Consider the following 25,915-nt stretch of genomic DNA (forward strand, 5'->3'; position numbering starts at 1 on the left):
TTGCCTAGGGCCTCCAAATGTCTAGAACCGGCCCTGCCCATGAGAACACTTCTAAATTTCTGATTGACGACTCAAACGCGTTAGTGAATCTTTTTTGAACCAGTTCGTTGAAGCGAACCGATTCGCTACAACGAATCAAACGCACACCAAGGTTTTTATGAATGGAGAGGAGGAGCGTCATTAAGCTGCAGTTCTCCAGTGTGACCGGTAGGGGGAACGACATTTTTTCATCTTTCACTGCTGCTTTTCAGAAGCGTCTGATCTGCATTCGCCTTCTCACATGAAAGCGCCCTATTAAAACGAAGCTGACCGCTTATTATTTTTATATATTATAAATAACTGGGCTTTGTGAGTTTCGGCGGAGCGCCGTTATGAATTTCTCCCTCCGTCACACAGGCGGGCGGACTGAAGCGCTGCTGCTCGTGCTAGCCTGATCGCTGCTAACGGGCCTGAAAAACCCCGGTCTGATCTCTACAGTCCGATCTAAACATCTGGCTGAGCTGTAATCATATCCTCCTGCGGAGTAAAGGAGAGAAGAGAGGATGGCTGGCCGTCTGAGCGCTGAGGAGGAGCAGGTGAGAAATACCATCACAATCCAGTAACTCTAGAAACAGAACACTGATTCTCTGTTCCAGCGGTTCTGTTGCTTAGCAACCCAGTTACACTGTCCAGTTGATTAAAACACCCTTATAGTAATTTGCGATGGTCACCTTAGTTACCGCGGCCCTCCAAAGTACAATAGTTTCTACAGTTGTTGATAATACTTTTAAATCATAATACATGCATATAGGATCTCCTTTTGTGTGAGAAGCTTTCATAATCTGTCATTTAAATTACCCTCTTGATGACAGTACTAGCAAATACCAAGTTTCAATAGTTTTATTGTAGTAACAGTAACATCAACTATGGTATTTTTGGTGTAAGCTTTGGTTTTTGGAAGGATAGAAACTCTACTGGACACTGAGGGTGTGAGTGTTGAAATGACAACAGAGAAACCACTCTCCAGGTGATTAAAATACCTAACAAATAATCAAAGCCCATTTAGCTTGACACAACAAACTTTTAAAACAACTTTAATCTGCTACATCAAACACTCAACAGTTAATTTAAAGTGAAGTGCCAAACACTCAAAACAAATTTACATGACGACCAATACTCAAAACGTCTTTGACACTCAACGACAAATACTCAAAACACCTTTGACACTCAACGACAAATACTTTAAATGGCTTTGACACTCAACAACTAATACGTAAAATGCCTTTAACCCGTGACGACAAATACTCAAAATGCCTTTGACCCTCGACGACAAATACTCAGAACGCCTTTGACCCTCGACGACAAATACTCAAAACGTCTTTGACCCTCGACGACAAATACTCAGAACGCCTTTGACCCTCGACGACAAATACTCAAAACTTCTTTGACCCTCGACGACAAATACTCAGAACGCCTTTGACCCTCAACGACAAATACTCAGAACGCCTTTGATACTCGACGACAAATACTCAAAACGCCTTTGCTCCTCGACGACAAATACTCAAAACGCCTTTGATACTCGACGACAAATACTCAAAATGCCTTTTATACTCGACGACAAATACTCAAAACGCCTTTAACCCGTGATGAAAAATACTTAAAACGGCTTTGATATGTGACGAAAAATACTTCAAACGGCTTTGACACTCAACGACAAATACTCAAAACACCTTTGACACCCGACGACAAATACTCAAAACGCCTTTGACACTCGACGACAAATACTCAAAACGCCTTTGATACGTCACGACAAATACTCAGAACGTCTTTTACACTCGACGACAAATACTCAAAACGCCTTTAACCCGTGATGACAAATACTCAAAACGCCTTTGACACTCGACGACAAATACTCAAAACGCCTTTGATACGTGACGACAAATACTCAGAACGTCTTTGACACTCGACGACAAATACTCAAAACGCCTTTAACCCGTGACGACAAATACTCAAAACGCCTTTAACCCGTAACGACAAATACTTAAAATGGCTTTGACACTCAACAACTAATACGTAAAACGGCCTTGACACTCAACAACAAATACTCAAAACGCCTTTGACACTTGACGACAAATACTCAAAACACCTTTGACACTTGACGACAAATACTCGAAATGCCTTTGATACGTGACGACAAATACTTAAAACGGCTTTGACACTCAACGACAAATACTTAAAACGGCCTTGACACTCAACAACAAATACTCAAAACGCCTTTGACACTTGACGACAAATACTCAAAACACCTTTGACACTTGACGACAAATACTCGAAATGCCTTTGATACGTGACGACAAATACTTAGAACGTCTTTGACACTCGACGACAAATACTGAAAACGCCTTTGACACTTGACGACAAATACTCAAAACACCTTTGACACTTGACGACAAATACTCAAAACGCCTTTAACCCGTGACGACAAATACTTAAAATGGTTTTGACACTCAACAACTAATACGTAAAATGCCTTTAACCCATGACAACAAATACTTAAAACGGCCTTGACACTCAACAACAAATACTCAAAACGCCTTTGACACTCAACGACAAATACTCAAAACACCTTTGACACTCAACGACAAATACTCAAAACACCTTTGACACTCAACGACAAATACTCAAAACGCCTTTAACCCGTGACGACAAATACTCAAAACGGCTTTAACCCGTGACGACAAATACTTAAAATGGTTTTGACACTCAACAACTAATACGTAAAATGCCTTTAACCCATGACAACAAATACTTAAAACGGCTTTGACACTCAACAACAAATACTCAAAACGCCTTTAACCCGTGATGACAAATACTCAAAACGGCTTTAACCCTCGATGGAAAATTCTCAAAACGCCTTTAACTCACAAAGACAAATACTCAAAACGCTTTTAACTCACAAAGACAAATACTCAAAATGCCTTTAACCTGCGGCAACATAAAGTCGAAACCATCTTAAACCTGCAACGAAAACTACTAGGGCTGAAATGATCAGTTGACTTTATCGACAATGCTGAAAAAAAATAATTTAGACATACATTTTCTTGTTGAATAGTTGTTTGATATAATTTAACGTAACATGATATTATATAAAACTCTAACGATGATGCATGAGAGCGTTACAGAGGAACAATGCAGCTTATAGAGTTGGACAGAGAGGAAGAAGACTCTGCTCATAGTTCAAATGTACTCCAAACCGGGAATTAAACAAAAATACAAAATAAGTAAACACAGAATCAGTGTTTTCATGAAATAAAGTGGAGCTGGCATTCTGCTGTTTCAAAACGTGTCTTTAAAGGAAACACCAGCAATGTATAAAAATCCAAAACTGGTCTCTAACCTGCTATGACAAATCCTCAAAAAAAATTTAACCCCAAAATCCTTTAACCTGAAACACACATTCTCATACTTCTGTTTTTCTTTCTATGTAGGGACTTCTATTGTTTTAAACTGAATTAATTATATTTTCTATCTCCTAACCCTCACAGAAACCTTTAGCATTTTTACATTTGCACGAAGACATTATTTATGGCCGTTTTATTTGTGGGGACTGTTGGCCGTTGAAAGATTTCAGGTTTTACTATCAGCAAAACCTGCCCCAGACACGCTAACATGTGTTTAATGTGTGTTTATTTAGCAGTTTGGTTGGAGAATTGTTTTCTATAGACAGACTAAAACAGGAAAGGTTATGATATAAGTCTGCTTGTTATTTATAGGTCACTTTCAGCAAGAATGCGTGTAGTTTAAATTGTGAAATACACTCAGAGCAATTTCAGAACAATCTCTAAGTTTAACTCCACCTTCTTCATCCTACATACTGTCTATCCTAAAACAGAGAAATTCCCATCTGACTTATATGTGGAACACGCTAATGCTTTGAATGTCCTTGAATGGTTTGATTGTACTAAAATATCATGAATTAATTTTATGCATGGTGTTTTTTTTATTAGAGTTTAAACAAATTCTGTAACCGTTTTTTATAGATGGGCGAAAGTGTGTCTGCTGGTTTTCTTTAACAAGGCGTCTCTGTTTCCTCTGTCCTGCTGCTGAATCTCATTTAAATAAACCAGAGTCAACCATTCATTCAACCTTTATTAAAGAAATGTTTCCGGGGCAGATAACAGCATCAACAGCATTTGAGGCCTAATGTCAATTACCAGAATGTTTGACTCCTCATTTGTTCATAAAGAAAAAGAAAAAGGAAAAATCATGGTTGCAGTAGGCACTAACTGTGGAAGTGAATGGGGCCAGTCCATAAACGTTCAAATAGACACTGTTTTAAAAGTATAGGCACAAGATGTAAACATTTTACATGTGAACATCATTTTAGTGTGATAAAATCAAGGCTTAACGAAGTTGTAATTCTGCTTGTAGTCTAACTTTTCTGTAGAATGTTTGTCACTGACAGCTTTAGTCACCATTCACTTTCATTGCATGGAAAAACGACGCAGTGAAAGTGAATGCTGACTGATGAAACATTCTGCGAGTAATTAGATGCCGGATTGGCTGATCCCAGCGTTCAGAAGCCCTGAGGGACATGAGCTACTAAAAGCATTTCCACTGGAGCAATGCGGAGAGACTGGGAGGTGGAAAGGAATACTAGAGGAAAAGGGAGAGAATGCAATACATGTTTTTTTTTTTGTTCAGTAACGACATGCTAAAATGCAAAAGTATCTTCATGGTTGTGACGTTACAATCATGAGCACATTACAGTGTTTCCAAACAACTTGCTCAACAATAACAATACAATTTTATAGCAATTTTTTTATTAAAGAGATAGCTCACCCTAAAATGTAGATAAAATCCTCCTTGCCCATCTAAATTACATTACACTGGTGCCGAAATCCGGGAAGGAGGAGGGATACGCCAACGGAGCAGCTGCGGCCATCTGCCGGGGGATGAGGAGCCCGGCCGCCGAACGTGATGGGAGAAGGGGCTCCTAACCGACCACTTGGAGAGGTCAGGGCCGCTGCCAGGGGCGGAGGAGTCCCCTACCAGCTGTTGAAACACGCCGGGGTCTGAGACCGCCGACCACGAGTGGGGAGGGGCTCGCTGCCGACCCCCCCCCCCGGCAGTGGTTCTCCCGGAGACCCTTTCTGTTCCCCAAGAACGCGGCGGGGCATTCCGTCCGCCAGATCGTTTACGGACATGTACGTTATGTGTGTGTTTGTCTTTTAAGTTTCTCATTAAAATATTATTTACATCGTCAAGCCGGTTCTCACCTCCTCCTTGCTCATCTAAATTACATTACAGTGTATAACTAAGACAAAAATTAAATCGCCTATTAGGTACTACACTCACTGAGCACTTAATTAAGAACACCAGTACATCTACATATTCATGAGATTATCTAATCAACCAATCCTGTGGCAGCATTGCAATCCCTAAAATCATGCAGATACTGGTCAGGAGCTTCAGTTAATGTTCACAACAACCATCATAATTGGGTAAAAATGTGATCTCCGTGATTTCAACCATGGCATGATTGTTTGTGCCAGATGGGCTGGTTTGACTATTTCTGTAAATTCTGATCTCCTGGGATTTTCACGTACAACAGTCTCTAGGGTTTACTCAGAATGATTCCAAAAACATCCAGTGAGCGGCAGTTCTGTGGATGGAAACAACTGGTTAATGAGAGAGGTCAACGGAGAATGGCCAGACTGGTTCGAGCTGACAGAAAGGCTACTGGAACTCAGGTAACCACTCTGTACAATTGAAGTGAGCAGAATAGTATCTCAGAATGCACAACTCATCGGATCTTGAGACAGATGAGCTACAACAGCATAAGGTCATGTCGGGTTCCACTTCTGTCAGCCAAGAACAGAAAGCTTAGGTTGCAGTGGACACACTCACCAAAACTGGACAGTTGAAGACTGGGAAAAACATAGCCTGGTCTGATGAATCTAGATTTCTGCGGAGGCACACGGGTGGTAAGGTCAGAATTTGGCACCAACAGCATGATTCCATGGACGCAGCTTGCCTTGTGTCGACAGTCCAGGTTGGTGGTGGTGGTGTAATGGTGTGGGCAATGTTTTCTTGGCACACTTTGGGCCAATTAACACCAATCAATCATCGCTTGAATGCCACAGCCTATTCGAGTATTGTTTCTGACCATGTGCATCCCTTCATGGCCACAATTTACCCATCTACTAATGGCTACTTCCAGCATGAAAAGACACCATGTCACAAAGCAAAAGACGTCTCAAACTGGTTTCATGAACATGACAATGAATTCACTGTTCTTAAGTGGCCTTCCCAGTCACCGGATCTGAATCCAATTGAACCTCATTGGGATGTGGTAGAACAGGAACGTGCAGCTGACAAATCTGCAGAAATGTCATGATGCAATCATGTCAACATGGACCAGAATCTCAGTGGAATGTTTCCAAAATCTTGTGGAAACCATGACATGAAGAATTGAGGCTGTTTTGAGAGCAAAGGGAGGCCCTACCCAGTATTAGTATAGTGTTCCTATTAAAGTGCCAAGTGAGTGTATATCTAAAAAACTGAAGAATTAATAACAAGGGCACCCCCCCCCCCCCATTTTTAATTGCTGGGACATTTTTGCTCTTGAGTACCCCCTTAATTTCTGACCATGGTTTTGGATGGTGAGTAAATATGACAATTTTAGTGATAGACTGATATATCGGCCATGCCGATTAATTGGTCGAAATGTAAATTTTTAGATTATCGTTTGGTTCCAGGTTTACGTAAATTTGAGTAAATATTGCAATAAAGTGTTTGTTTCACTTTAAAAATGTTGTGTACATCTGATTTGCTGTTGTTAAATTATAATATGTTTATCGGCATTTAGCTTATATCAGCCATCATCCATCCTGCTCTCTAGATATCAGTATTGGCATCTGCCATTGAAAAACCCATATTGGTCGACCACCTATAATTTTAATTTATGGGTAATAAAACTCTGCTATTATATACCATTTACTAAACATTGTCATATGAACAACTAGTCAGTATAGACTAACCTTACAAAATGTAAATTTTCTACCATTGCTTTCAAAAAGTTAACGTAAAGCCTAATTTATTCAATGGAAGAAGCCAAACTTTTTTCTCCTGAATGAACTAAAACACCCTAGCTGAGCGAAGCCTGCATTTATACTATGCAAGGTTTCATTTAAAAAAGTAAAGAACTTCATGTCCAAACTACACCTAACATTAGTTTTAACCAATCATCAACACTCTTCAACTAGCCAATTTCTCCTAGGTCAAGAATTTCAGGAATGTGCGTGAATAGGATAAATATCACCAAACGAACAACAATGTCAGTACACCATAATTTGTAGATGAATTAGAAGAATCCTGTTTGCCCAGTAAGTATAAATGTAAATACATTTAAGTAATCCAAGCCGATTCAGATAAATTACTCAAAATGATTTGCCAATCGTTTCAAATTTTTAATCAAAAAGAACCACACATAGGTATTCCTGGGTAACATATGATCACCCACATTTACTCAATATCACATTTTCTTATTTTGTATGCAAATAGTTTATCAGTCATAACAGGGGTCGTTAGCATATAAGGAAGATTTAAAGGTACAGAAGCAAAAACAACCTGTTTAATTCTGAGGGTAAGTGAGAGGATGGAAAACTAAACAGCGACTGATTTTGGTGCAAGAAACCTTGAATAATATTTCAACGGATTCAAGGGAAAAAACTAATGTATTTCAATTGTCAGATACAATATGTGTGTTTCTCCGTGAGTAACTTTGGACAGTGAGCCAGAACTGTATCTAGCTGGAGTTGCTGACTCCAGAGGCCTGCACAACTGCACAGTTCATCTCTGGGTGAATTTTGCAGAATTCAGGGCTGTCTGCCTGGATATGCTGCTTATCTGCCCTTTTAAGGATACAGTGTTGTGCAAGTGGGTGGACTGGAACCTCTGGAGAGAAACCGAGAGAAAGAATGAGCTTATTTTTATTAAACTTGTCTTCAACTGAACGTGCAGAACTTTTTGTTGAAGCAGCAGTAGTTGAACAGGACCTTGAAGAAAAGTTATCCGTTGTGCTTCATAGTATCACACAGCTAGGCTGAAGTTCTAGTCTTCCGAGTATGTCTGAATGATTTTAACTGATTAGATTTAAAGGAAGAGTCACTTAAAGGATTTTTGCTGCTTGTTCCATCTACTAACTAAAGCATTTTGTCACAAATGGATTTCATTGCATCCTATCCATTTCAATGTAAAATGGAAGTTTACTTAATCCATTTGAGTTTGACTGTATTAATACTTTTGTTATGTTAATGTCGCATTGATGAAACTGGGCAGGGGATTTCCATTTCCCAGCATGCTTTTCATGTGACTCGATGGGGAGAGTAAACGTTCAAATTAAAGCCTAGGCTTCGTTCAGACGCGTGACGCAAATCTGCACAAGCACTGAACGTGCGCAGCCCAATTTTTCTAACCATGCGTCTTTGAACGTGCAGAATCCGCCTGAAGTTATTTGCACTATTTTTGGGTCCACAAGGTGGCAACAGTTACCTTTATCGCTAGAAGATGAAGTAATCGCCGCTTAACATCAGTGGATCAAGGTAAAAACAACAGCATTGGATGTGCAAGTCAAGAAGAGAGCTTGTGTGAGGAGGTCTGGCTATACCTGCATTTGTATAACTTGAGTTTTAAGGAATATAAAGACATTTTTATGGGTCTAAACTCTGTAGAGAAAGTCTAGTATCTCATTGCAGTTGCGGCGCACGTGCGCCAGCCACCTGTGTATTAACAGGCTTGTATTCGACTACGCAGACGTCCAAATGGAAGTCACCCTAGGGCTTAAGTGTTATTACTTTTTTGTGCAAGGTGAATATAAATGGGGATACTTGTTAGTGTTAAATGTTTTGTTATGTTGGGGTTTTGGGGGTTACCATTATGGTGAAGAGTGGAGCTTGAGCTAACGATGAGGATGGGTAGATGTCGCACATGAATTTGACTGCTTGCATCGTTGAACAATTGCTAATCATAGCATAGTTACTAAATGTAGTGCCTCCAGCCAGTATGTATTTAGCATTTTGCTCTACAGAAGGTCAGTTTAATACAGTTTGATTTCATCACTGTGTTTTATATGAGTGAAGGGTGTTGTAGAACCTGTTGCACTCTTGGTTCCCACTATCTGGATGTTCTGTGCTCTCAGTCCAAACATCAGTCCGATTTATTTTTTTATGCCTCTCTCCATATGGTCTTGTTTGTATGTGGGTGTTTATAGTTGTCAGGAAAATGCTGAGAACATAGCATGTGTTTAGACTTTTCTTGTTTTCTTTTCTGCCTCTGCTGTAAACCCACTCAAATCCCCCTGACATACAAAGACAAATCCAGTTTGGGTCTGTGTGCTGCTGCACGGTGTCTGTGCAATATTGAGTTTAGATAGAGTTCTTTTAAAGTTGCAGCCACAAAATCTCTACTGAGTTCACGGTAAGTTTGCACGGTGCAATTCCAATCTTGCGGGCCATTTCTGAGCACTAAATTAACGTACCTTGATCTGGATTGTATAGCATCACTCTGTGATCTGGAAACCTGAATCATCTCTTTTACATGCTGAAAATGGACTTGACAATACCACACATCTGGATATATGGCAGTTTATAATACTTTTCTCCATCATTTTTGTCATCATTATTTGATAAATGACTGCTGCCATGATTGATAGAAAATGTACGCAAACATCTGTTTTAAATAAAATTCTGATTACCGCCTGCCTTCTGAAAGCAGTAATAGAGCAATTGCCGGGGAAATAGCACAGAGTTGTGTGAATAAACACCATCTATAATTAGCCTAATTTTAATAGGAAAGAGGCGTGTTTGCAGAGAAATGACTGATATTGGCTTATTTAAACACTCGAAGACACAGCACAATTTCAGCACTGAATGTGCCTGCTTAAACTAGATTGCGTGTGGTTGGTATATATGACACAGATTTTTGCAATACCACATGCAAATATAGTGCATCCTTTAAGTGAATTTGCATTTGGGTTAAAACATTCCTGTGAAAAAATACAATTTCTCTATTTTATTTATCATTTTAATTTTTTACAATTTTGATCTGTAATGTAGGTATTTTAAGGAAATTCTAACAAGCCAAAATGTACCATTGGAATACCAAACAAACTCTATAAACCCTTGAGTCTGATATCAGTAATCCACACATGCGCAGTGAAAATCAACTCCAGTTTCAGGCAATAACCACATACTATGTCTCTATGTCACTATGTCTCTCTCAGGCTACTAAGCAGTTTTTGGAGGAGATCAATAAATGGACATCCCAGCATGGCGTCTCACCATTATCCTGGGATGTGGCAGTGAAGTTTCTGATGGCCCGCAAGTTTGACGTCCTGCGAGCCATCGAGCTTTTCCACAGCTACAGGGTGAGTGTTTGTGTGTCTTTTTAACTTCGTGATGTAAACAGGACTAATTTGCTGAAAATATGTTACAGAACTAGCTGCTAAAATGACAAAACGCTTGTCCTTCTGGGGCACCAAAGGGGAAAAGTGCTGTAAATTCTATAAATGCATAATTTTATGTTATTTCATAGTAAATATAATTAGCTTAAGATGGAAACAGCAGAAGTTTGTGGTAAAGCAGTTTTAATTTGTAATTTAATGTAATACACATTTGCATTAGTTGCTTACAATGACAGTAGTGCAAAATTAGTAACCAGTAATGTGAGCAATACAATGCAAGGTTCCCACTGTAATGGAAAACCTGGAAATGTCAGAGGATTAGGGCTGAAAATTGAAAAAAATCTTAATTTCATGGAAAAGTTAGGGACATTTCGAAAAATATATTTCTATAGTGAATAAATATTTTCTGGTAATGGTCCGCTGCTATATAATATTTAATTTGCTAGAAATCGCACCTAGTCCAAACTAAACTGCCACGTCCACACTAAAACGTTTTCGATTGAAAACACATCTTTTTCTTTAAGTTTTGGCTTTCCGTCCACACTCAAACTGTGTTTTTGACAGCAAAACTGAGCTTTTTGAAAACGCTTTCCCTAGTGGATAAATTTGAAAATGCCGTCCTCGCGTTGTAGTGTAAACTAGGAAAATGGGGATATCTGAAAACAATGACTTATTTGTTGTCATGTAACACAGTCATGTGATCCATTCAACCCAAAATAATCATGTTGTAGACGTTGTTGTGCCTGATATTCACTTTGCTAGCGTTGTTAAAAATAAATGTCACTTTGTACAACCTTCACATTGCATTCTTTCAAAAGCGACGGGAAGTTTAGTCATAATTGCTGTGTGGTGGTGGAACATTAGGACAATTGCGTTTCAGACCGTACATGGAATGGCGATTGATTTATTTATTTAAAAAACATTTTTAAATTTGCATGCTCTGAAAGATTTAAGAGTTTTCATACGTTTCAGTGTGGATGAGAAACGTTGGGTAAACTCTTGAAAACAGAAGTGTGGACTGAGAGCATTTAGAAATATCTAATATATATCTGTATAATAATCATAAACAATTGAACAAATCATGGAAATTCATTGACCAATAGGGATGGGAACCCTGAAAATGAAACTAATTTAACTATGGTGCTTATATGTCATGTCAGAATGATCACATTTACGGGATTAGCACAAATAAATGCCATCGCAATGGTGTAATTACCAGTAGAAAACTCTACCTAAGTCCCAACCTTTTGAGCTGGCAGAATCATGGCAGAAGCAAATTGGCATTGTGCATAAATCAGTTCTATTTATTTATTTTCTTTTTTGGGGATTTTTCCCCCTTTTTCTCCCAATTTGGAATTCCCAATGTGCTCCAAGTCCTCGCGGTGGCGTAGTGACTCTAGTGGCGTTACCATGGAGATGTAGTGCTTCACGCCATCCACCATCCACGCATAACTCACCACGCGCCCCACCGAGAGCGAGAACCACATTATAGCAATCACAAGGAGGTTACCCCGTGTGACTCTACCCTCCCTAGCAACCGGGCCAATTTGGTTTTTAATTTTGAAATAAAGCTTGCCAGAAAATAAGACTCATTTACAATAGCTGGTTTATGAGGCAACATGCTTTTGCAACAAATATACCCACCAAATTTCCCACCATTATAGCTAAATATAATAATAAAATAGATCGGTAAAGCATCGGTTATACACCTAATGTGTGACTTTGCTGTAAATTTAGTTGCATTGGTTCTAAAAATGCATCTTGCAAAATGGGTCCATTCTTTCCAACTCAAATAACTTGACCGCACATTGCATCGTAATTACGTCTTTTGAACTTGTAAATACGAACTTCTCTGGAGGAATTGAGCACAGGGGTAGGCAACTCAAGCCTAGGTTTGGATCTTTGTGAATAAAATTGTCAAAAAGACCTAGAGAAAAAAAAGGTAAAGCCGTTATTTAAATGGTAAAGTGTGTAATTTAACACTAGTGGCACCAAACAGAATTGTAAAAATAATTACTGTTTTCAAGCAAGTTTCAAACACAAACAGGTAGCCCCACCTATACGCCATTGGTAAAGCAAATGTTATGTCGCGCCTTGCCGCTCAATCCAACAGATTGCAATTCCGTTTTATGCTACTAGTGGGGCAGAAATTGTACACTTCCCCTTTAAGTAGACAGGAGTAAATATGAATAATAAAGTAAATATTAAGTATAAGACTAAATATGCCAATAATCTCTCTCCTATAGGAGACTCGTTTGAGAGAGGGAATAGTCAAACTTCAGCCACACGAGGAGCCGTTACGTTCTGAGCTGCTGAGTGGGAAGTTCACCGTGTTGGTAAGTTTACTCTTCACATAAGTACTATAAATGTTCATGTTGCTTATAGCTGGGAAATTAGGTTAATGGTTCACAAATTACAAAAATGCTGTGCTGAGATGATTTCGGTGTGTGTGTGTGTGTGTGTGTGTGTGTGTGTGTGTGTGTGTGTGTGTGTGTGTGTGTGTGTGGCCTGATTTTAAAGTCATAATTCACTCCAAAATTAAGATTATGCTATTCACAAAATCAGAGACTCTTTCCATTAAATCCAACAAAGGTGGTAAATGCAGTTGCATTTGAGGCGAATATTACACCCAGGTGTAAACGGCACTCTGTCTTCGCTTACTGTGTGTGATTGGATCAAGCAAGATGGATATTAATTCCAGGTGTTAACAGGGCCATTGTGTTTGAGAGGCAAGCTTTCAGCCTTTGTGATTGATGATGTTTGTGTGTGGCGGGGGGGGCTTGGAGAGGCTGTGCTGCTCTCCTTTTGGTCAGGTGGATCAGCATTCTGAGAGCTGATTGGACGCTGTGAAGGCAGGATGCCCCTGTTCATCTGATACTTTCATTGATCAATTTAACCTCTTCACCTCACTTCTTGTCAACTGTATTTATAACCCAGAGAGACACACATGAGTCCCGTATATTTCATGAGTCATCAGATTATTGGAATATTAAATTAACATACATTTTTTTATAGACGTTTTATAGATTTTATGTGGGTGCATATGGAAATGAATGTAGTCACAGAGCAGCTGAAATAAAATAAACCAGATTTAGAATAATATTGAATGGCAGAGATGTATATTATGTTTCTACCCTGATCAGAAGACCTGTAAATGTTTTTTTAAGAATGAGTCCCTGAGATGAACTCTATTTTGCCCCCATGTGTTCACTTTTAAAATTACACCTCATTTAAACCTCAACTGTCTGAGATGACTCTTTATCTTTTGGGATTTTTAATGTTAATGTCAAGTCGTTTGTGTTTGATTGGGATGTTTTCCTCTTTAATCAGGGTGTCCGTGACCCGTCTGGAGCATCCATCGCCCTGTACACTGCTAAACTGCACCATCCCAGTAAAACGGGGAACCATGTAGTTCTGCAGGCCCTGTTTTATCTTCTGGACCGAGCTGTGGAGAGGTAAAGCATGTAAAAGATGGAGAAAAGTGAAAAAGAGAGTCAGTTTGGAGATGAGGGCCCTGTGTATGATGGATCATGATAAATTAGACTGATATTATTGGTTAATTAATTTTTTCTCCCACCCACACAGCTTTTGTTTACATCAGCAGAACATTTATTTCAAAGGCAGAGAAAATGATTACGATTTTGTTGAAACCGGGACCTTTATTATGAAAGCAAATGGGATCCAGTTTGATTTCATGTTTTCTTTTACCAGCTGAAATCAGAAAACAGCTCATTATCATGAGATACGATGTCAGCCCCTCAAATCTCTTTCTCTTTTGCTGTAGTTTTGAGACTCAGAGAAACGGACTGGTCTTCATTTACGACATGGCTGGATCCAACTACACTAATTTTGAACTGGACCTGAGCAAAAAGATCCTCAACCTGCTCAAGGTGAGTTTCTGTTATGTATAAACTGACGTGAAGGTGTCAGTAGTATAATATTCATCATAAGCCTGATGTTTTAAGAAGTATTTGTTTTAAAGCGGGGGGGCTGGCCTGGCCTGGCCTGGATGTCAAAATAAATTGGAAAAGTCTTCTTTTTTAACTTTCTGCTGTTTCCTTTAGGGTGCATTCCCAGCACGGCTGAAGAAAGTGCTCATCCTTGGAGCTCCTGTGTGGTTTAGGGTGCCATATAACTTACTGAGCCTGTTACTGAAGGAGAAGCTCAGAGAACGGGTTTGTAGACATAGTGCATTCACAAAGTATTCAGATCCTTAACTCTTCTCTGCAGATCCTCTCAAGTCAGGTTGGATGGGGACCGTCAGTGGACAGCCATTTTCAGATCTCTCCAGAGATGTTGGATTGTGTTCAGATCCAGGCTCTGCCTGGGCCACTCAAGGACATTCAGAGTTGTCCCTAAGCCACTCTTGCATTGTCCTGTCTGTGTGCTTGGGGTTATAGTCCTGTTGGAAGGTGAATCTTCGAGATCAGGTTTTCATTTAGGATATTTCTGTATTTTGCTGTGTTCAGCTTTCCTTCAACCCTGACCAGCCCCCCAGTCCCTCCCGCTGAAAAACACTCCCACAGCATGACGCCACCACCACCATGTGTCACCGTTGGTATGGTATTGCACAGGTGATGAATGGTACCTGTTTTCCTACAGATATGACGCTTGGAATTGAAGCCAGACAGTTCAGTCTTTGTTTCATCAGACCAGAGAATCTTGTTTCTCACAGTTTGAGAGTTCATTAGGTGCATTTTTGCTTTCTTGCACTAAGGAGAGGCTTCCTTCTGGCCACTCTGCCATAAAACCCAGATCGGTGGAGTGTTGCAGTGATGGTTCTGCACATTTCTCCCATCTCCACACATGATCTCTGGAGCTCAACCAGAGTGACCATCGGGTTCTTGGTCACCTCTCTTACCAAGGCCCTTCTTCCCAGATTGCACAGTTTGGCCAGGCGGCCAGCTCTAGTAAGAGACCTAGTTGTTCCACTGTGCTGCAGCCGAAATTGTGCCTTGACACAATCGTGCCTCTGAGCTCTGCTGTGAGCCCTTATATAGACGGGTGCGTGCCTTCTCAAATCTTGTCCAATCAATTGATTTTACCACAGATGGACTCCAGTCAAAGTGTAGAAACATCTTAAAGATGATCCAGAGAAATAGGATGCACCTAAACTAAATTTAAAGTGTCATAGAAAAGGGTATGAATACTTATGTCAATGTGATATTTAAGTTTTTTCTTTTTAATAAATGTGTTTATTGGAGTGTAGATAGATGTGAGAAAAAATTATTTAAAACATTTTAGCATAAGACATAAAAAATGTGAAAAAACCAAGGGGTCTGAATACTTTCTGAATGCACTGTACTTTCACAACAGCAGTATATCTTCCTGTGCTCTATTAATGTGTCATTTAGACCCCTGTGACTCCAATAGAAAGGCAAACTATATATATATATATATATATATATATATATATATATATATATATATATATATATATATATATATATATATATATATATATATATATATATATATATATATATATATGTATATATATATTAGATGTATGTAATACAGAGGTGTAAAAAAATGAAATTTTGGGTATTTATGATTGTTTTGTGTCGTACTTTAGTTTAATCGTCAAATCTAACACAACAGTCTAGCGGCTTTCTGCCACCTCATTGCCTCCGCATCTGAGCCCATCGATCCACGCATCTTATCATGTGGCTTGTTGAGCGTGTTACCGTGGAGACCTACCGCATGTGGAGGCTCTTGCAATTCTCCGTGGCAGCCACGCACAACTTGCCATGTCACTAGCTGGTTTAACATCCAGGCTGGTCATTTAAGGGCCCAAGCTGGTTCAGTTGGCTGGCCAGCTTGACTATCAGATGGTGGGGCTGAGGTTAACCTGATTTGCACTGGTAGACCTCCTTGGGGACCTGGTTGAGTTGTTTAACCATGTTCAAAAACATAGCTTGTGTCGGTTGACCAGTCTGACCACCTTAAACTGGTATAACCTAGTTTAAGTATGGACATTCCTCAAGGGTATTTACTTTTGTGGCAGTAGTGCCATCCTGTGGCCACATCCTTCAAATAATCCTCATACCTTATTTTCTTTTGTAAAAGTTAAATAGACAGTTCACCCAACAATGAAAATTCTGTCATCATTTACTCACCCTCGTATTGTTCCAAAGCCGTATACATTTCTTCTGTCGAGCACAAAAAAGATGCTAGAGACATTTCACTTTGGTTATGTTAAATAAATATATGCAGTGAAAGAAAATAGTGACTGAGGCTTCCATAAAATGTCATAAATGTTTTGATCGACATGAGGGTGAGTAAACAATGACAGAATTTTCACCTTTTAAGCATTTAAATAATCCCAACCTAGTCAGAGCCATTGTATGTTTGTGTAGGAATACTGTCTGATTGACAGATGTATTCACAGGTTCAGATGGTGAAGATGGCCGACCTGCGGCAACACCTCCCCAGAGACTGTTTACCTGAACACCTGGGCGGCTGTCTGCCTCTGGACGTGCACAGCTGGAACCTGCAGCTGCTGTCTGAGCAGAACGGGCGAGTGGACCCAGTGGACGAGCTGGTGGGGGTTCCCCTGGAGAACACCTCAATACACGTGCCTGGACCCGAGGGAATGGGTCTGCCTGAGCTCACGGCACACCTGAACCGGGCCCAGCGCAGCGGAATCTACCTTGAATACGAGGAGCTTCGCCGAGAACAACCACCTGGAACATTCACCTGTGCTTTGTAAGTGTTAACGGTATAGTTTACTCACCCTTGTGTTGTTCCAAACCCGTATCAGTTGTTGGAGATGTAGGGCGGAATGTTAGCCTTAGTCACCATTCACTTTCATTGCATGTTTTTTCCATATGATAAAAGTAAATGATGACTTTATATTCATATTCGGGGTCAGGGAGTAATGGAATACATGTAATGGAATTACTTATTTAAAATACAGAATATTAGTAACTGTATTCCACTACATTTGCAATTTAATCGTTGGTAATCAGAATACAGTTACATTTAAAAAGTGTTTTGATTACTCTCCGCAGCATCCACTCGCAATTCACGCGCCTCACCTAGAGCGAGAACCACATTATAGCGACCAAGATTAGGTTAACCCAATGTGACTCTAGCAACCAGGCCAAATGTGCGTTCAGACCAGAGGCGGCGAGAGTGTCAAATTCGCTCTTGCTGTCCTGCCAACAACGCTATCGAAAATTTGTGGACGCTCTGACATATTTTAAATAGGTGGGAACATTTGTTGAGTGCGTTTTGTGAACTATATTTAAAGGGGCCACAAAACATCCAGACATGTCGACTGGTATCTTTTTGACGATATATCACAAGTAGCGTATATCCTCATGAAATATTTTAATTTATTATTATATAATATTATATAAACCATAATATCCACTTCATATGGAACTAATGTTTGGTGGGAACCAAAGTTTACACGGTTGTGTTCTCTAGAGCGGAGCACTTCTATACTCCAATAGGTTGCCGCCAAACCGCGTCAAAGCTCATTACCATAATGTTGGCCGCACTTGAACTTTCCTCTGACGCCCACACCGCCCAAGACTCGCCACGCCGCTTTTCGCCGCCGAGAGACGCTGGCTGTCATAGAAAATGAATGACTTCCGGTCAATTTGATGCTCTCAACGCCTCTGGTCTGAACGCACCATAACTGGAGTCACTCAGCACGCCCTGGATTCGAACTTGCGACTCCAGGTGTGGTAGTTAACGTCTTTACTTGCTGAGCTACCCAGACCCCTGTGTTTATGCTGTATTAATGTCAAATTAATGCATTCAACTTTTTTAATTAATCACATGCGTTGTGTTAATTCTAACAGCTCTAATAAATAATGCATTCGAGTTTGGCTTGTTTCTCACCAACTTATTGTATGCTCCCATAACAATCATGAGTCTCGTGGAATCATTTATTAGACTTCTGAATTATACTTTTGTGTCCTTTTGAAGCTTGAAGAGGTGGTCACTATATAAACTGCTATTGCATGACATCACTGAGCACAATTGTGTTTTTTTTGTTTTGTTTTTTTATATCTGTCTTTGTGTTAAGCAAGAAAGTAATATAGGGTTATAACAACACAGAGGTGATGAAACAATTAATTTTGGAGTGAACTAATCCTTTTAAGGCTTTTTTCAGAGAATATATCATACATATAAGTCAAAACAAGTTAAAATATCTACCTGTGCTGAAGAAGTAATCCAAATTATTAAGATTATGTTACTGACCTTGAGTAATCTAATGAAATACATAAAAAATTACATTTTACAGCATGTATTTAGTAATCTGTAGTGGAATACATTTTAAAAGTAACACTCCCAACCCTGTTCATATGGAAGACAGAAAGTCTTCAGAAAGGGTTTGGAACAGCATGAGGGTGAGTAAATGATGACACTATTTAATTATTTACAACTTTAAAGGCGCACTTTTTTCTTTGTCATCTTGGATTTACACTGACACCTAGTGGCTTGGATGAAGCATCATTTAAAATCAATACGTTTTCAGTTTCAGATGCCATTGAAAAAATGTAGTATTCACAGTCAGTCATGATTACTTTAATCAATGAGTGAAAGTGTCAAATAACAGGACGGTTACTGAGATTAAGAGAGTAGTATTATTCGGCTGGTCATGTGATTCTAACATGGCTGCCCCATGTGTGGACCCTCTCCATTTTAGAGGCGGAGAAGTTGTTACATTTGAAAATAATGTTTATTATGAATACAAACTGAATAACATGCACAAAGAGACCAGGGACCTTTATTAATGGCATCAATCTGGGGTCAATTTTAATTTCATGTTGTCTTTTAAACTTCTTTAGGGCTCCTCACAATCAGGAGCGGAATCGCTATGGCGACGTGCCGTGCCTCGATCAAACTCGCGTGCGACTCAAAGCGAGAAGAAACGAGGTTTGTGCTGTCTGATTTTATTCTGTTTACATATCTATAATGGGCTATATTTGTGTTCATGAATGTATTAATCTATAACCATTTGTTCTGATTGACCTGTTTTCTTTACACAGAGATCAGACTACATAAACGCCAGCTTCATGGATGGATACAAACAGAAAAATGCATATATTGGGACACAGGGTAAAAACAACTAGCCTTTTTTTAAACCCTGTTAGGGGCCGTTCACACCAAATGTGTTCTGGCACTTTAAAAAAGCTAGACACTTGTGTCTCGAGATGCTTTTTGTTTTTTTGTTTTTTGTCCTTTATGAAAGTTCTTCATCTAAAGCACAGATGCTGGGGAAAAACTTGCAAGACATTGTGCAATGGTCAAAAACGTCCGTTAAGCACATGTTTACGTAGAAGAAAAAATTGTGCAGATATACACACGGTGTTTGTTGTGAACGGCCCCTTAGAGTTACAGATATTGTCCTGCAGTGGTGCACGTGTATAATCTTTGTTTTTTAACAGGTCCGCTGGAGAAAACCTATGGAGATTTCTGGAGAATTGTTTGGGAGCAAAGTGTCCTCCTCATCGTCATGACAACCAGGTGAGACGGGGGTCAAAGAGAGACCAGTTCACTGTCAGTCGTTCCTCATTGCTGCTATTTCTAGTTAAAAATATACCCACGTAGACAGGAAGAGGGTGTCTGACTAACATGTCGAGTCAGCAACTACACTTGACTCTTTTTAAACACAACCTTCTTACCCAGAATACTGATTAAATACCTCCGGGACATTAATTTCAGCAAGCTTTTGCCATTTTCTGTGAGGTCCATTGGCGGTTCATTGGTGTGAGACTACTTTACATGCAACTTTTTAAAAGAGAGTGCTGTTTAAAGATTTGTATGTGTCTAGGATGGAAGAAGGTGGCAGAAGGAAGTGCGGACAGTACTGGCCCCAAGAGGAGGGCGGTCAGGAGGTGTACGGACACATCGCTGTGGTCAATCATAGAGTGGACAACCATGCGCATTACAACCAAACCACACTAGAGCTACACAACACAGAGGTGTGACACACACCAGTGTTTAAAATATACTAAGCAAAACAAAGCTGTTTTTGTATCATATTTTATTGTTTATATAAAAAAACATGAATGTGTAAGTTTAACAAGGCCTATAATTGTATTTGAACGATTCATTCACCCTCCTATTGCGTTCAGAATCTGCATACACCTTTTGCATTCACGGGTCAGTTTTGACCCTGTGGAATTCAAGCTTATAAATCATTCATAACCTGACGGAAGACTATATTGTAAGTCATTAATAGGTTCTTAACTGTTCATAACATGTAAAAAGATTTTTGGGATATTAACTGACAAATTTAAAAATAACTAATATGCCATTTTTAAATAAAAGAACAGCACATAACAGTCTTTCATTTGTGAATCAGTGTCTGCAAAAGTCAAACTTGGCAATATTTGTGCTGACATCAGATCTGCATAAATATTAGATCTGGATCAAAAACAATTATTGACGTTTTTCTTTATTGTTTCTCAGGTGTTTTGCCATACACCATCATAGCTTTCTTCTGGCGGGTGGACATAAAAATGGCGGCTGTGAGGAAAATGTCACGTGACTGAAACAGTTGAATGTCATCATATCAGTGGCATTATTGTTAATGGAAGCAAAAACTAAATGAAAACAAATTTTATATAAAAAAAAAAATAACTCAATCTAACAGAAAACACAGCTTCATAATTCCAAAACTAATTAAAATTTAAATAATGAAACTAGAAAACAATCAAACGGAAACTGAACTAAATTGGAATTATAAAATGGAAATGGCAAAATGGAAACTATAATAAACGTATCAATATATTTTCAGACATTTGAACAGAGGCAGGTGACTCACTTCCAGTTCCTCAGCTGGCCTGATTACGGGGTCCCTTCCTCCGCCGTGTCTCTCATTGACTTCCTGTGGGCTGTGAAACATCAGCAGCAGTGGGCAGTCCAGGCTTTCGGGTCGCAGTGGAGGGGTCACCCACTCGGGCCACCCATGGTGGTTCATTGCAGTGCTGGAATCGGCAGGACCGGTTGGTTTCAGACCACGAATTAAATGCATCACAAAATCTAACCTACATATTAATGAAGTATTTTAATGACTTTTCTCCTGTAGTGTGTGTTTAATAAGGCACATCACTATTAGGCCATTATTAGTAATATGCACCAAGCTCCTAGCAACCACATAGCAACATGCTAAAAACACTCAGAACACCTTAGCAACTGCTTAGAAATACCCTGGCAACCACCCACAACACACTAGCAACTGCATACTGGTGTGCTAAAAACATTCAGAACATCTTAGGATGTACATAGCAACCACCCAAAACACCATAGCAACCACAGAGCAACAGGTTACAAACCATTCAGAATACCAAAGCAACTGCAAACCACCCACAACACCCTAGCAACTGCATAGCAATGTGCTAAAAAACATTCAGAACACCTTGGCAGCTAAATAGCAATCACCTAAAACACCCTAGCAACTGCATATCAATATGCTAAAAAAACACTTGGAAAACACCTTTGCAATTGCTTAGCAATGCCCCTGGCAACCACCCACAACACCCTAGCAACTCCATTCTAACATACTGAAAAACACATAGAAAACCATAGCAACCACATATCAGTGGCCTGGCAACAACCTACAACACCCTAGCAACTGCACAGCAACGAACTAAAAATATTCAGAAAATCTTAGCATCCACATAGCAACCACCAAAAACACCCTAGCAACCGCATATCAATTGGCTAAAAACCATTCAGAACACCATAGCTACTGCATAGCAATGCCCTGGAAACCACCCATAGCACCCCATTAACTGCATAGCAATATACTAAAAAACATTTAGAACATCTTAGTAACTAAATAACAACCACCCAAAACAGCCTAGCAACCACATAGCACAATGCTTAAACACATCGCAACATGCTAAGCACATTCAAAACACCTTAGCAACTCCATAGCACCATTCTAAATAACACTCAGAACACCTTACCAACTGCATAGCCATGTGCTATATACATTCAGAACATCTTCGCAGTGAATTAGCAACCACCTAGAATACCCTAGCAACAGCATAACAATGGGCAACAAACCCTTAAGAACACCATAGCAACACTCTGGGAACCACCCACAACACCTTAGCAACTGCATGGCAATGTGTTAAAAATATTCAGAACATCTTAGCAACCACATAGCAACCACCCAAAACACCCTGGAAACCACATGGCAATGGGCTACAAACAATTTAGAACACCAGAGCAACTGCTTAGTAATGCCCTGGCAACCACCCATAGTACCCTAGCATCCTGTCATTGAGTTTTGCACAAGCGAACACCACTCACATTTTCTTCTACAATGAGACATGTGTAAAAACATTTTTATTGCTTATAAGACTGACCTTTGACTTTGCCCCCCCTTACAGGTACATTTTGTGCATTGGATATCTGTCTGTCCCAGCTGCAGGATGTTGGGACTCTAAACGTTTATCAGACAGTGCGACGGATGAGAACACAGCGTGCCTTCAGCATCCAAACACCCGAGCAGTACTATTTCTGCCACACGGCAATCCTTGAGCACACCCAGAGACAGGGCCTGCTCTCTGCCAATCAGTGAGCAACAAGGGCCCCTCTTAGCCAATCAGAGACAGACAGAGCCAAATCTCATCCAATCAGTGAGATACAGGTCCTGCTCTAGTCCAATCATGAAAGACAGGGCTTGTTTTCTTACCCATGGGCAGACCAATCACAAAGACTGCGTCTTTGTCAGTAGCCAATCAGTTGCCTGATTTACCGTGTCTGATCTAAACCAGTTATTTCAAAATGATCTTCTTTTAAAGATTGGCAGCCTATATAGTAACCATAAAAGACTCTGCTGTAAAGGGACACCTTTAAGTGTTCAGTGGTCTAGCTGTTATGTAGCTTTCATTTTTTGTGACTGCAGTTTATTCAGTGCATTTTGTCAACATTTTCAAAATTCATGTATTTCACAAGAAGCTTCAAATTTGTTTCAACAAAAAAAAAAAAAGTTTATTTTTCCTGAGAAATAACTAAAAATAACAAAAGATTCACTATAAAACTTTTAAAGGGATAGTTCACCCCCAAAAAATGTATGGCACCATTTACTCATCCTCATGTTGTTCCAAACCCAGATTTCTTTCTTGCATGGAATGCAAAATTCACTTGTATGGACAGAAAATGCAATTAAAGTGAATGGTAACTGAGGTGACTATTTAGTCTTACAACTGCTTTTGTGTTCCATGTATGAAAAAGTCCTACAGGTTTGGAACAACATGAGTTGTTACAAGTTCCATTTTTTTACACTTTTTGTACTAGTTTTGTCTGTTAATATTGTACTAATAATCAGTTTAAAGTTATATCTAAAAGCATGTAAAGTGCATTTAGATAAATTTTTATTTTGTCTTTACTCCACTGAGTTCATATTGAATTTGGCTGTAGTGAAACATCTGAATACACTCCCAATGATTCCAGGATCTGCAGTCTTGCCTTAGTGGGCACAAAATGTGACCAGTTTTATTTTTCTATTATAACCAAGTTTTATGTCCTTAATTATTACTCTGCTTCCAAATATATACAGTTCATAAATTATATTTTCTTTTATATCCGATTTAATCTTTATATTTCTTTCTTGTTCATTATGTCAGTTAAACTAACCTATAATGTCAATATCAATATGTTTGCAACAGTTCTATAAGTGATCAAGTGCTTTTGAGTACTAAGTAGCTAAAGAGCCTTATTCTGGACATGTTCGTATGGATTGTGAGAGATGTTTATGTTGATGCTGCCTTAGCGGGACACCGCTCTCTCTCAGAATGACCTGTGCTCAAACTGCAATGTTATTTGAGCAAAACCAAATCAAAATCATGTGTTTTAAAGTTTAATAAATGGAAAGAAATATCTATTGACTGTGTGTTTTAATTCCAATCTCAGACTATAGCAGAAAAATAATTACATTACTAATTACTTTTAAGTCAACAAATTCAAAATAACATCAATTTTCTCATTGTTCATTGTCGCACACCCATCGGCTGTCACAGATACGCAAACAGACGTACATTTTAATTGTATTACACATAAATATAATTTTATTAGAAATATTTGTAACCCAAGTAATGCACTTAAAAGTACCTACTTTCATTGAAAGTCAGTACTTGTAATCTGATTACAATCATTTAAAATGTAATGGGTTAAACTACTTTTGTGCCTAAAGTAATTAGATTACAGTAACTAATTGATCCCCCAACGCTGTTCTTCAAAAATCTCAATGAAATAAAAAATAAAGGTACTTTATTTGTGATGATTGGCAATTTAGAATAAACTCCTTGTCTTTGTTTCCCATGATGATCCCAAACAATATGTGTTTACATTCTAGTACCGGCATCTCTATATAAATTAAATCCACTCCAAAACTTTCCTCATAAAAACCTGTACATTTGGGGATGGGAAAATAAAGATATTTTCTGTTGTTTTAATGTCATTAGTACAAAAAGGAGCGTTTGTTTTGCTCAAAATTAACATTACCGTAGAAAATCAGCAGAAGGGTAAAAATGATTCATATTCTTAAAATGCATTTTTTTTTGCTTTTGGTGTAATTGGATATTTTAGATACTTTCTCAACTTGTTGACTTCACTATTCTCACAATATCTAAATATATATCTCTATTATATATAGTTCTAGAGTTAAAGGTGCTGTAAGTGTTTTTTTCAAGGAAAGGTATGGAAAAAATGTCTAACTCCCTGAAAGAAAGAAAGAAAATAACTGTCGTGACCTGTGAGATATCTCACCGGCCTCTGTGACAGCTCTTGACTGTGAAAACAGCAAATAAAAATGTGTCTCTGATGCTTTTGAACTGTCAATCATTTTGCAGGTTCTCATAGTGTTGTAGTTGCAGTGAATTATTGAGGCTTACTGCCATTTTTATGCCATGTTGTTCTTAACAATTTTCAGTTGAGAGTGCTATTTTGCTGCTGTTGTTTTTGAACAACCGTTTCTGCACAATGTCGGCCCCAATAAAGCTCATTTGGTGTCTTTGGAGGGTGCGGTTTTGGAGAGAGGGGGCGTGGCTAATCTGGCTCAGTCTTGTGGAAGTAGAATGGCTAAAATTGCTTTCAGCACCTTTAAATTAGTTTACAATTGATATCTAAAAAAATTATATTGTTCAAAAACAATGGGATGTAAGGGTTTAGTAGTGAACCTTGTGCTGTAATAACTACACAGGGCTGGACTGGGAAGATAAATCGGCCCAGGATTTTACATGGCAACCGTCCCAAAATGTATTTGCTGTCCTTATCGCTGCTCCATTTTGTGGTCCGTTCTGCATAACACGGCGAGTCTTTTAAGCTTATCACGGCCCATTCGGCACTTTCGCAGCCGACCCACCGGCCCGGTCAGTTCTCCCAATGGACAGTCCTTCCCTGATCGGCCCTAAAGTGCAGCGGCCCACCGGGAAAATGCCCAGTATGCCAGATTACCAGTCCAGCCCTGACTGCAGTATACACTGTATCTGTTGT

At 39.2% G+C, this 25,915-nt stretch overlaps 1 protein-coding gene across 2 annotated transcripts; it reads left to right on the top strand.

Moving 5' to 3' along the window:
• Positions 1-226: 226 nt before the first annotated feature.
• On the top strand, positions 227-24,294 carry LOC127638463 (tyrosine-protein phosphatase non-receptor type 9-like). 2 transcript variants are annotated; one of them, XM_052120002.1, is made up of 13 exons: positions 227-575; positions 10,265-10,408; positions 12,691-12,780; positions 13,775-13,899; positions 14,229-14,334; positions 14,509-14,619; positions 16,836-17,152; positions 19,252-19,339; positions 19,453-19,522; positions 19,852-19,930; positions 20,238-20,388; positions 21,207-21,414; positions 22,810-24,294. In XM_052120002.1, the coding sequence occupies exons 1-13, from the start codon at positions 543-545 to the stop codon at positions 22,998-23,000; spliced, it is 1,713 nt and encodes a 570-aa protein (XP_051975962.1). In that variant the 5' UTR covers positions 227-542; the 3' UTR covers positions 23,001-24,294. The 2 variants fall into 2 exon arrangements, with proteins under 2 accessions (XP_051975962.1, XP_051975963.1); XM_052120003.1 differs by lacking the exon at positions 227-575 and adding an exon at positions 8,029-8,585.
• The last annotated feature ends 1,621 nt before the right edge of the window (positions 24,295-25,915 follow it).

Source organism: Xyrauchen texanus, chromosome 46 (genome assembly GCF_025860055.1).
Source record: "Xyrauchen texanus isolate HMW12.3.18 chromosome 46, RBS_HiC_50CHRs, whole genome shotgun sequence".
In the NCBI taxonomy this organism is placed as follows: domain Eukaryota; kingdom Metazoa; phylum Chordata; class Actinopteri; order Cypriniformes; family Catostomidae; genus Xyrauchen; species Xyrauchen texanus.